Here is a 13,557-nt window from a genome sequence, read left to right on the forward strand (position 1 = left end):
GGTAAGCTGACAATAGTTTTCCACGCAGGGAAGCTAGACAATAATACACAAATAACCCGTTATCAGATTACTCGGCAAGTGCCGGCAATTATATGGCCACGATATGGCCGACTATGAGTCCTGGAACTATAATTAACAACCAACAGAGTGTCACTTATCCTTCTCTGACGTCCTGCAGAGTTGCTTTCTGGGAGGTGTCCGTTCAGCGGCTCAGCCGCTGGGCCCAGCCGGCGAGGAGTTATAGGAGGCTTCGGACGTTCCTACGCTCCGGTGTAGAAGGGGCACAGCGGGCCCTGGGAGACTCCCCCAATGTCGGGGTTGCCCCTCTAGGAGCAGAGGTAGTGACCGCCGCGGACCTTGATGTACAGGCCGCAGCCGCGGTCAGCAGCGGGGCAGTGGCGGCCAGATGAGCTGCAGTCACGGTATGGAGCGAGGCAGAGGCAGCTGCGGGTCTCAGGGGATGGGCAACAGCCGCAGTATGGAGTGGGGCAGAGTCGGCCACGGGTCTCAGCGGATGGGCCGCAGCCGCGGGTCCCAGAGGATGGGCCACAGCCGCGGTATGGAGTGGGGCAGAGGCGGCCGCGGGTCTCAGCGGATGAGCCGCAGCTGCGGTATGGAGTGGGGCAGAGGCGGTCATGGGCGGTGCTGTGTCTTCCCCACGTCGCTCGGTACTGTCCTCTCTCTGGATTAGGCGAGCTCCCGTCCTGTCTCTCTGGCTCTGGAAGGTGCTGGCTTCCTCTTGCTCTCCAGCGCCACCCAGACTTCACCTTCCTGCCTCTTGTCTCTCCCCCTGTCGAGTGCTACTTACTGGCCTCCGGTCCCTCTTTTATAGTCGCCCCACCCCCACACTTTCTGGAAGAGTCTCTGTCCAGTCCTGCAACTGCTTCCCCCGGGAACAGACTCTCTGGGAACCTAGGTGACAGTCCCCTTAGTTCCGGCCCGGTTATACAGCGGTCCCTTATCCTGGAGCTCTCTCTCCTACTTGTATATACCCACATACACTCCCTGCATACCTAGTACTGCAATCTACTGTATATAACCCGTAATTAGTCCTTAGAAGGACTGTTGATTTAGCTGGATTTGTGTATTCAGTTATGGTGCACCCACAGTAACTGTATACCCCACCTATCCTGTCCCTATCAATGCAGCAACTCTCCCTACACTGGTGATTCTGGTACTGACTGGGACAAGCAAAAGCAGGGCAGTGGCAGGTCTGATATAGACCTGATGACGCTGTGCGGTCTGCCAATCACTATAATGCCACAACCAACATGGCTGCGGCATTACAGTACGTGGCAGACAATCCCTGCATGTTGATTGGCGCTGTAAAAAGGGCGCCAAACATGCAGGCTGGGACCCGAGCTCCAGCTGAATAATCCCAGAAATGCTCAGTGCTCGCCGAGCACCGAGAGTACAGTGATGCTCGTGCGAGTACCAAGCATTACCGAGTATGCTTGCTCATCACTAGTAGGTACACTTCAACAGTGAGAATCTAAAAATGAAAACCAGAAAATCACATTGTATGATTTTTAGATAATTGATTTGCATTTTATTGCATGAAATAAGTATTTGATACAATAGAAAAACAAGACTTAATATTTGGTACAGAAACTTTTGCTCAATCACAGAAGTCAGATGTTTCATGATGTTCTTGACTAAGTTTGCAAACATTGCAGCAGGGATTTTGGACCACTCCTCCATTCAGATCTTTCAGCTTTTGGGGCTTTCGATGGTCAACATTGAGTTTCAGCTCTCTACAAAGATTTTCTATTGGGTTCAGGTCTGGATCCTAGGCCACTCTTGGACCTTGAAATGCATTTTACAGAGCCACTCCTTAGTTGCCCTGGCTGTGTTTTTTGGGTAATTCTCTTGCTGAAAGTACCAGCCATGACCCATCTTCAATGCTCTTACTGAGGAAAGGAAGTTCTTGGCCAAAATCTAGCGACACATGACCCCATCTGTGCTCCCTTCAATAATGTAAAAAAAATAGCCTAAAATATTATGCTTCCCACACCTTGCTTCATGGTGGAGATGGTGTTCTTGTGTTGTACTTATTCTTCCTTCAAACATGGCGAGTGGAGTTGTTACAAAAAGGTTCTATTTTGGTTTTATTTGACAACATGACCTTCTCCCAGAATTCTTGCTGGTTGGTAGGTGATAAAATATTTATTTCATGCAATAAAATGCAAATGAATTATGTAAAAATCTTACAATGTGATTTTCTGGTTTTGTTTTTGGATTCTGTCTCTCACAGTTGAAGTGTACCTATGATAAAAATGACAAAAGACAACAGAGACAACAGAGATTCTTTATTCAGGAACAATCAGGAACAATATATGATAATCTTAATAGATCAGGAATAAATCATGTGTGTGTCTCTATCTGTGCATCATCTACAGCAGGCTGCTTCTCTCATACACAGACACAGCACAGGAAAACAGGAAATACAGTCACATGCTTTCCCTGTGTGAGCCTTTGGGAGTTTTTTTTTTGTTCTAACTTTATGATCAGCATACAGATCTAGCAACTAAACATTTATAGACAGGAATGGAGTTGTTGTTCCAAACATATTTCAACAGGACATTAGAAAAAATTTTTTTAAAAATTAATTAATAGCCACATTTTGACACCAGTAACTTTTTGTATTTTTCCATTTGTTGTGTAAGGGCTTGGTTGGACAAGCTGTAGTTTATGTAGTTTTTTTTTTAGTTTTGATAACATATGGAGTACATTTCATTTTTCCACCATTGTTTTTTTTTTAGATGTCAGTATTCACTGTATGAGACATCAAACTTTTTTTAGAATGGGTCAATACGTTTAAAAAAATGTATTTTTTTACATATACAACAATTACTAAGGGCAGGGAGAGGCTTTGTGTTTTTCTTTATAATTCTAGTTAGTATTATTTGATGTCTTTTTCTTTCTAAGGGACTTCACGGTGTATTCACTTGATCCCTTTCACAATTCAGTATAACACTTTTTTAGAGCAGTATGTGCATTATATACAGTACAGTGCTTGGTGTTAAACACATAGTGCCAGCACCATGTTTATATATGCCATGAATCTGTGTGTTTTTTTCTGCCACTGCTGCCATGTTCTAATCCATACATTTTATAAAATGAGCTCAAAATGTTTCGCTGATTAGTTTCTCAACATGCCTTTACAGTAGTTGGAGCTTTGTTTTTCTCATTAGTCTCCAGTAGGGGGAGCTTAGATGTTAAGTGCAGAATGTTAATACATAGCTTTCAATAATAAAATAGTTTGCAATTCTGTATCTGAGTAGGGGGCTTAGAACTTGGTATCAGAATAAAGTGAGACCCTAATGCAATAAAGATATTAGTCAGCGTACAATTTTCATCTTCAACTTGACAATGTATGGTTTAGATATTTATTATAAAGTGTAGCTATAAATATAGAAAAACACTAAATAAATATAGAAGCCAATATCACCAATAGACTTTATCGCATCATTACACTTTGAGTGATGTGATATACAGTCATTGGCAAAAGTGTTGGCACCCTTGAAATTGTTCCAGAAAATAAAGTATTTCTCCCAGAAAATTATTGAAATTAATCATGTTCTGTTATACACATGTTTATTTCCTTTGTGTGTGTGTTAGAGCAACTTAAAAAAAAAACAGAAAAAAAAGCAAAATTGGGCATAATTTCACACAAGACACCAAAAATGGGCCAGACAAAATTGTTGGCACCCTCCACTTAATATTTGGTTGCAAACTCTTTGGAATAATTAACAATCAATCTCTTCCTATATCCATCAAGAAGCTTCTTACACCTCTCAACTGGAATTTTTGATCACTCTTCTTTTGCAAACTGTTCCAGGTCTCTCACATTTGTAGGCATCTTCTCCCAACAGCAATTTTTAGATCTCTCCACAGGTGTTCAATGGGATTTAGATCAGGACTTATTGCTGGCCATTTCAGATTCTCCAGCACTAAGTTTCCATCAATTTCTGGGTGCATCTTGAAGTATGTTTACGGTCATTGTTCTGATGTAAGACCTATGACCTAGGATGCAAACCCAGCTTTCTGACGCTGGGCACCAAAATCCTTTAGTAATTACAGATTTTATGAAGCCTTTCACACAGTTGAGGCACCCAGTGCCAGAGGCAACAAAACAACTCCAAAACGTCTTTTAACCTCCACCATACTTGACGGTAAGTATAGTGTTCTTTTCTTTGTAGGTCTCATTCTGTTTTCATAAACAGTAGAATGATGTGCTTTACCAAAAAAGTTCTATCTTGGTCTCATGTGTCCACTAGATGTTTTCCCAGAAGAATTTTGGCTTAGATACATTTTGGCAAACTGCAGTCTAGCTTTTTATGTCTCTGTGTCAGCAGTGGGGTCCTCCTGGGTTTCCTACCATAGCATTTAATTTCATTAAAATGTTGATTGATAGTACACGCTGGCACTGATGCAACGTGAACCTGCAACTTCTTGTTTATGTTGAGCACTGTGGAGAAAGGAACATCAAGGTTTCTGGAGATGGACTTGTAACTATGAGATTGTTTGTTTATATTTTTCAATAATTTTGATTCTCAAGTCCACAGACAGTTCTCTTCTCCTCTCTCTGTTCTTCATTCTTAGTGTGGCACACACAGGCTCACAATGCAACAACTGAGTCAACTTTTTCCCTTTTTATCTGTTTTCAGGTGTGACTTTCATATTGCCCACACCTGTTACTTGCTACAGGTGAGTTTGAATGAACATCACATGCTTGAAAAAAGTTGTTTACCCACAATTTTGGAAAGGTGCAAACTATTTTGTCCTGCCCATTTGTGGGGTTTTGTGTGAAATTATGTCGAATTTGCCTTTTTTTCCTGTTTTTTTGCATTGTTCCAATACACACAAAGGAAATAAACATGTGTATAACAAAACACGTGTAATTGCAATAATTTTCTGGGAGAAATACTTCATTTTCTGGAAAAATTTCAAGGGTGCCAACATTTTCGGCGATGAATGTATACTTTAAGACATTTTATAGGTGCACTTTTGTATTACCTTTTTGCTCCTTCTTAGGTTTGGTTCCAAAATCGAAGAGCTAAATGGAGAAAACGTGAGAAGTCAGACCTGCTTGGAGGTGTCCCTACCTTCCCCATTAGACCCCCTCTGGGTCTATATCTTGATCTGCCTTTAAATTCCAGTCACCTTATTGACCCATTATGGAGAACAGTCCCTCTTTCTGCAGTGACATCACCATCCGTCAGCCCGGCCTTCACCACATCACATCAGGGATCTCTGAACCTGAATCACATGTCATTGACATCACTTCTCCGCAATCCTGTCATTACTCCTTACTTTGGAAGGTAAATACATTTACAATAAGGATTTCGTATTTAGCATACAGTGGGCATCTCAAGCTTTGGAAGTCCAGTTAGTGTTATTTTTTTTTTTTACTTTACCCCTGAAATGGTGCCACTAATATAAGTTCCCTTCCCCTAGTACTATACTTACCAACCACTATCTTCATCTGTTCTTGGCGCCGCTCCAGTCAGTCTCCAGCTGTTTGTGATTGCTCCAGTGTTTGCTGGATGTTTCGGAAGTCATAACTCATTGTTAATCTATAGTAGGCAGGATGAGGCCAGAATAAGGCTATCATAGACATACACTGACAGCTTGTGACCATTACCTCTGACTTCCAAGCAGTCAGAAGTTGCAGTCACAAGATGGAGGTGCAGGATCAGAGTGGCACTGAGAAAAGCTGAAAACAGCGGCTGGTATGTATAAGATTAGGGTCTGGGAATTTAGATTAGTGGCACCACACTAGTGCTGAAATAAAAATGTGTATGTAAATGCCTTGAAATCTGATGTTGAGTGGTAGAATGATCAGGCATGTTGGAGTTTTACATGTAAACATCTAATATGGAGTCAAAAGGACCAGTGGAGTTACTAAGGGCATTCATAAAAAAGATAGCAAATTATAGTGGCAGGCTGAAACTGGCCCATAGGGTAACGGGAATCCCCTGGTGGGCCCCTGTGCAGATCTGGGTCCCCAACCCCACTATAAGGGCAGTACTTGGCATTATTCACTTGATTCACTCTGTACGGAAAAAGCAGCATATTATCATTCATTAACCAAACTACCCAATTTATTATTATACTAGATGGTGGCCCGATTCTAAAGCATCGGATATTCTACAATATGTATGCAGTTTATTTTTGAAGATTTAATAATAATGCAATAATGCACCCCCCCAATCCTGATATGTATGGTTCTCTCACCCCCAATCCTGATATGTATGGTTCTCTCACCCCCAATCCTGATATGCATGCTACCCCTCAACCCCCTATCCTGGTATGCATGGTCCCCTGACCCCCCCAATCCTGGAATGCATGGTCCTCTCACCCCCCAATCCTGGTATGCATGGTCCTCTCACCTCTCTTTCCCGGTATGCATGGTCCCCTTACTCCCCTTTCGGGGTATGCATGGTCCCCTCACCCCCCAATTCTGGAATGCATGGTCCTCTCACCCCCCAATCCTGGTATGCATGGTCCTCTCACCCCTCTTTCCTGGTATGCATGGTCCCCTCACCCCCCAATTCTGGAATGCATGGTCCTCTCACCCCCCAATCCTGGTATGCATGGTCCTCTCACCCCTCTTTCCTGGTATGCATGGTCCTCTTACCCCCTTTCGGGGTATGCATGGTCCCCTCACCCCCCAATCCTGGTATGCATGTTCCTCTCACCCCCCAATCCTGATGTGCATGGTCTCCTCATCCCCCCTATCCTGGTATGCATGGTCCCCTCACCCCCCTTTGCTGGTATGCATGGTCCTCTCACACCCCAATCCTGGTATGTATGCTCATCATCACCCCCCTTTCCTGGTATGCATGGTCCCCTCACCCCCAATCCTGGTATGCATGGTATCCTCACCCCCCTTTCCTGGTATGCATGGTCTCCTCACCCCCCTATCCTGGTATGCATGGTCCCCTCACCCCCCTTTCCTGATATGCATGGTCCTCTCACCTCTCTTTCCTGGTATGCATGGTCCCCTTACTCCCCTTTCGGGGTATGCATGGTCCCCTCACCCCCCAATTCTGGAATGCATGGTCCTCTCACCCCCCAATCCTGGTATGCATGGTCCTCTCACCCCTCTTTCCTGGTATGCATGGTCCTCTTACCCCCTTTCGGGGTATGCATGGTCCCCTCACCCCCCAATCCTGGTATGCATGTTCCTCTCACCCCCCAATCCTGATGTGCATGGTCTCCTCATCCCCCCTATCCTGGTATGCATGGTCCCCTCACCCCCCTTTCTTGGTATGTATGGTCCCCTCACCCCCCTTTGCTGGTATGCATGGTCCTCTCACACCCCAATCCTGGTATGTATGCTCATCATCACCCCCCTTTCCTGGTATGCATGGTCCCCTCACCCCCAATCCTGGTATGCATGGTATCCTCACCCCCCTTTCCTGGTATGCATGGTCTCCTCACCCCCTTATCCTGGTATGCATGGTCCCCTCACCCCCCTTTCCTGATATGCATGGTCCCCACACACCCCTTTCCTGGTATGCATGGTCCCCTCCCCCAAATCCTGGTATGCATGGTCCCCTCCCCCATATCCTGGTATGCATGGTCCCCTTACCCCCCAATCCTGGTATACATGGTCCCCTCACCCCTCTTTCCTGGTATGCATGGTCCCCTCACCCCCAATCCTGGTATGCATGGTCCCCTCACCCCCCAATCCTGGTATGCATGGTCCTCTCACCCCCCTTTCCTGGTATGCATGGTCCCCTCACCCCCCTTTCCGTGTAGCCGCGACCAATCAGCGTTGCGGCTCTCTGTCCACGACCAATCAGCCACGCGGCCCTGTGGCCGCGTCCAATCACTGCCGCGGCCCTCTAGCATGTAAAAAAATAACATTAAAAGATAAAAAAAAGTTATTCTCACCTTTCAACGGCCTCCTGTCTTCTTTCCACGCGCCCGGCTTCGCGTTCCCAGTAATGCTTTGCGGCTTAGACCGCTGATGACGTCGGTCTTCTTTCTCGCTCTCGCGAGAGTGACGTCGGTCTTCTTTCTCGCTCTCGCAAGAGTGACGTCATCAGCGGTCTAAGCCGCAAAGCATTACTTGGAACGCGAGGCCGGGCGCGTGGAAAGAAGACAGGAGGCCGTCGGAAGGTGAGAATAACCTTTTTTTTCATTTTAATTCTCTTTTTTACAGATTAAGGCCTGCGCCCGATTGAGCGCTGCGCCTACCGCTGATTTGTCGCGGCCTGGCAGCCACGACCAATCAGCGGCAGGCGCAGCTTACCGTTACAAACAGCTGCCCTGTCGCTGATTGGTTGCGGCCTGGCGGCCGCGAGCAATCAGCGACCCGCGATTTCGGTTACAGACAGACATGATAAGACGATTATATATATATATAGATAGAGATAAAGGTATATTTGTGAACGAAGGTAGTGTAATATTTGTATGCAGGTGAAAAGTGGCCCCCCAAAGTCAATGTTACTGGTGGGCCCTTGGCACACCAGTCCGACACTGTATAGTGGTGTTATATTGTTTAGGATAGTGAAAGGGGTGACTGGTGAGGGCATAAGGCTGGAAATGTGTTTATCATGTAAGTTCATTTAACACCTTAAGGCCCAGGCAATTTTTCTTTTTTTGCACTTTTCTTTGTCCCTCCCCTTCTTCTGTAGTTTTGAATGACAACACGCATGTCACCATACTGTGTACTGTAAAATGGAGAGTAAAATTCCAAGTAGTATGAAATGGTGAAGAAAATGCAATTCTGCAATGTGTGTGTGTGGGGGGTTGTTTTTATGGTGCTTATTCTGCAGTAAAAATGACCCAGAACCATGATTCTCCAGGTCAGTAGGATTATGGTGATATCAAACTTGCATAGAATTTTTTTATTCAAGAGTTGAAAAAAAATCAGAAATTTGTAAAAATAATTTTGGGGGTTCAGTCACTGTAAAGTTTTTTTCTCCCATTAATTCGAGTTGTCTGAGAGCTTATTTTTGTGTGGTGAGCTGAGAGCTATAATAACACCTATTTGGAGTCCTTATGACTTTTAGATTGATTTTTAGTACATTTTTTAGGGAGAGCTGGTGACCAAAATATGCAAATTTGGCATTATTTTTATTTCCTGTTGCTGCTATTATTGTATGGGTTTTTTTAATTTCAGATTTGTGTGGATGCTTAACATCAACTAAGTTTTTAGGTTTTTTTATTTATTTTTAATGGAGAAAAAAGTGGTCAACTGGAAATTATTTGTTTTATATTTTTTTAAAATGTTTTTCTTTTTTCTTTCGCTCCTTTGGCTATTTTGATCCTGCAGTAGTCCAAACATTTATATTACACTGCTCCACAAAACAAATGGAACACTAAAATACCACATCCTAGATATAACTGACTGAAATATTTTAGTTGCAAATCTATATAAATTACATAGTGAAATGTGAGCGCAATAAAATATAAAAATGACCAATGTAAATCAATATTAATATCTGATGGAGGTCTGGATTTTTAATGATACTCAAAATCAAAGTGGAAAATCAAATTACAGGCTGATCCAATTTTGGTGGAAATGCCTCAAGCGAGGGAAATGATGCTCAACAGTGTGTGTGGCCTTCACGTGCCTGTGTGACCTCCCTACATTGCCTAGGCATGCTTCTGATAAGGCGGCGGATGTTTTCCTGAGTGATCTCCTCCCAGATCAGTCAACTCCTGGACAGTCTGAAGTGCAACATGGCATTGGTAGATGGAATGAGACATGATCTCCCAGATGTGCTTGATTGGATTCTTGTCTGGGGAACGGGCAGGCCAATCCATAGCATCAATGACTTCATCATGTAGGAACTGCTGACACACTTGAGCCACATGAGGCCTAGTATTGTCATACATCAGAAGGAACCCAGGGTCCAGTGCACCTGAATATGGTATCACAAAGGGTCTGAGGATGTCATCCCTGTACCTAATGGCAGTCAGGGTAGGTCTGGCTAGCAAATGGAGGACTGTGCGGCCCTCCAAAGAGATGCTTCCCCACACCATTACTGACCCAATGCCAAACCGGTCATGCTGGAGGATGTTGCAGGCAGCAGAACGTTCTCCACAGAGTCTCCAGACTCTCTCACATGTCATCTGTGCTCAGTGTGAATCGGCTGTCATTCGTGAAGAGTTCAGGGAGACAATGTCGAATCTGACAATCTTGGTGTTCGCTGGCAAATGCCATTCGCCCTGCATGGTGTTGGGCTGTAGCATAACACCCACGTGTGGACGTTGGGCTCTTATACCACCCTCATGTAGTCTGTTTCTGACAGATTGAACAGACACATGTGTGAGGGACGGACAGGTCTGTAGTCGTGGCCACTAACATCTGCAATAGGGTGCCCTGGCTTCCCATCACATAAACACGCTGCCCATCACTCAGCATACCTGCAGCGCCTTCCACTGCTCCATCAGGGTCCTGTGTACGTTTCTTGAGGACTTCAAGATCCGCTTTAGAAATAATGGAGTCACAGTCCAGTTCAACTTTAAATGGAGCAGCTTTACTGAGACTTGTACACAGCATATTCATATTTTTTTCCAGCATCATCATCATCAGGGTTCACAACATACAACTTCTCTTCTGACCCTTTCCTTCTCTCTCTGTCACTAAGCCCACTTCTGGGGTGGACGGTGCCAAACGGTCCCACAGCATCTTCAGTGCCCGACCTCACTCCAACTGGGTGTTCCCTAAGCCATTTCACCCTGGCTTTGAGGGCATCAGCCCACGAGATAAGCTGTCATATGTTAAGAGATGTGCCCGTACTGCTTAGTCTTCACTAGCAACTGCAGACCCACTTATACTGAGCTGCCAGTACTGCTGCTGTAGATCCCTTTGTAACAATCCTGGTCACGGATATTATATGCTGGGCCTTTTTCTTGAGCTGAACGTTACGTGACACGGTGTTGCCCAAGGCTAGCCAGCCCTCCTGAGCTAATGGGCGCCCTCGCCCTGACAGATTCCTATCAGGAAGTTCTTCTTAACTTATCCCACCGTGCCCCTCCTATGTTTAACTATCTACACATTGGTTCCCTTATGCCTACTATACTATGCACAGAACTATGGTCTCTGTGCCCCCATCTAGTGGCCAATCTGAGGTAATAGTCCCCTTTAGCATTTTACCCCTATCTAGTGGCCATCCCGGGGTAACTCACTTTCCCTACTTAACAGAGAATGTACAAAACACAATTTAGTAAATACACAGCAGTAACGCACATACAGTGGGGCAAAAAAGTATTTAGTCAGTCAGCAATAGTGCAAGTTCCACCACTTAAAAAGATGAGAGGCGTCTGTAATTTACATCATAGGTAGACCTCAACTATGGGAGACAAACTGAGAAAAAAAAATCCAGAAAATCATATTGTCTGTTTTTTTTTCATTTTATTTGCATATTATGGTGGAAAATAAGTATTTGGTCAGAAACAAAATTTCATCTCAATACTTTGTGATATATCCTTTGTTGGCAATGACAGAGGTCAAACGTTTTCTGTGAGTCTTCACAAGGTTGCCACACACTGTTGTTGGTATGTTGGCCCATTCCTCCATGCAGATCTCCTCTAGAGCAGTGATGTTTTTGGCTTTTCGCTTGGCAACACGGACTTTCAACTCCCTCCAAAGGTTTTCTATAGGGTTGAGATCTGGAGACTGGCTAGGCCACTCCAGGACCTTGAAATGCTTCTTACGAAGCCACTCCTTCGTTGCCCTGGCGGTGTGCTTTGGATCATTGTCATGTTGAAAGACCCAGCCACGTTTCATATTCAATGCCCTTGCTGATGGAAGGAGGTTTGCACTCAAAATCTCACGATACATGGCCCCATTCATTCTTTCATGTACCCGGATCAGTCGTCCTGGCCCCTTTGCAGAGAAACAGCCCCAAAGCATGATGTTTCCACCACCATGCTTTACAGTAGGTATGGTGTTTGATGGATGCAACTCAGTATTCTTTTTCCTCCAAACACGACAAGTTGTGTTTCTACCACACAGTTCCAGTTTGGTTTCATCAGACCATAGGACATTCTCCCAAAACTCCTCTGGATCATCCAAATGCTCTCTAGCAAACTTCAGATGGGCCCGGACATGTACAGGCTTAAGCAGTGGGACACGTCTGGCACTGCAGGATCTGAGTCCATGGTGGCGTAGTGTGTTACTTATGGTAGGCCATGTTACATTGGTCCCAGCTCTCTGCAGTTCATTCACTAGGTCCCCCCGCGTGGTTCTGGGATTTTTGCTCACCGTTCTTGTGATCATTCTGACCCCACGGGGTGGGATTTTGCGTGGAGCACCAGATCGAGGGAGATTATCAGTGGTCTTGTATGTCTTCCATTTTCTAATTATTGCTCCCACAGTTGATTACTTCACTCCAAGCTGGTTGGCTATTGCAGATTCAGTCTTCCCAGCCTGGTGCAGGGCTACAATTTTGTTTCTGGTGTCCTTTGACAGCTCTTTGGTCTTCACCATAGTGGAGTTTGGAGTCAGACTGTTTGAGGGTGTGCACAGGTGTCTTTTTATACTGATAACAAGTTTAAACAGGTGCCATTACTACAGGTAATGAGTGGAGGAAAGAGGAGACTCTTAAAGAAGAAGTTACAGGTCTGTGAGAGCCAGAAATCTTGATTGTTTGTTTCTGACCAAATACTTATTTTCCACCATAATATGCAAATAAAATGAAAAAAAAACAGACAATGTGATTTTCTGGATTTTTTTTTCTCAGTTTGTCTTTCATAGTTGAGGTCTACCTATGATGTAAATTACAGACGCCTCTCATCTTTTTAAGTGGTGGAACTTGCACTATTGCTGACTGACTAAATACTTTTGTGCCCCACTGTATATACAGCATATTGTATAAATAGCTATATACATCATCATGAGAACAAGGGGTGTTTGCACGATCCCGACACATCCCTTACATTCTCCTTTTTTAAAACTTGGTCATCCCTGACCAGTGTAACTTTTTTTATTTAACATTAAATACTCTATGCAGCGAGGGAAAAGAGGTAGAGTAATTTGAACTCAATATGAGCCAAGTCTGTCCATTATGAACAATGTCCTTGTTACCAAGGATACAGTTCCTTTCAAAGGAGGGCATTTCCCCCCTTTCTTTGAACTTGGCACTACCTGGGGCCACAGTGCCATGTAGCCCCTAGTCGCAGTCCCAAGGCAATGTCCTGCCTCTTCAGCAGAATGGGCACAACAGGTGCAACAAAGCAAAAAGAGTCCATAGGCTCCAAATACAAAATACCCGGCTAACAGTTCTCCAGGTCAAACATACACCAAAAATGTCCTTATGACCGTACTTGACCACGCTGCTCCCCTAAACTTTGGGGGAAAACATCAGGGCTTTACCTTTGCCCTGGAGGACGCAGAACAGTCTTTCATTATGCTCCTAGGTGCAACGGCACAACAAGATATACAAAACTTTCTCTTCAGCGGCACGCGTCTCATGCCGCTCCAGCAGTGGCGGAATCCCAGACCCGGTTTTGGGATGGGGTGACTCTGCAGCAGCAGAGGTCACATGCTGCAATGGTGTAGCAGCTGCAGTGGGGGTCAGAGAGGTAAAA

General features: G+C 44.7%; 1 protein-coding gene across 1 annotated transcript in view; it reads left to right on the plus strand.

The window, feature by feature from the left end:
* ESX1 (ESX homeobox 1) overlaps window positions 1–13,557 on the plus strand; it is a 43,993-nt gene that overhangs the window by 23,678 nt on the left and 6,758 nt on the right. The window contains exon 4 of the mRNA XM_073543663.1: window positions 5,038–5,324. Within this exon, the coding sequence (XP_073399764.1) occupies window positions 5,038–5,324 (287 nt within the window). The remainder of the gene's footprint in view (window positions 1–5,037; window positions 5,325–13,557) is intronic.

This window comes from Dendrobates tinctorius, unplaced genomic scaffold (genome assembly GCF_039654945.1).
Source record: "Dendrobates tinctorius isolate UK_male_01 unplaced genomic scaffold, ASM3965494v1 ptg000133l, whole genome shotgun sequence".
Taxonomy (NCBI): domain Eukaryota; kingdom Metazoa; phylum Chordata; class Amphibia; order Anura; family Dendrobatidae; genus Dendrobates; species Dendrobates tinctorius.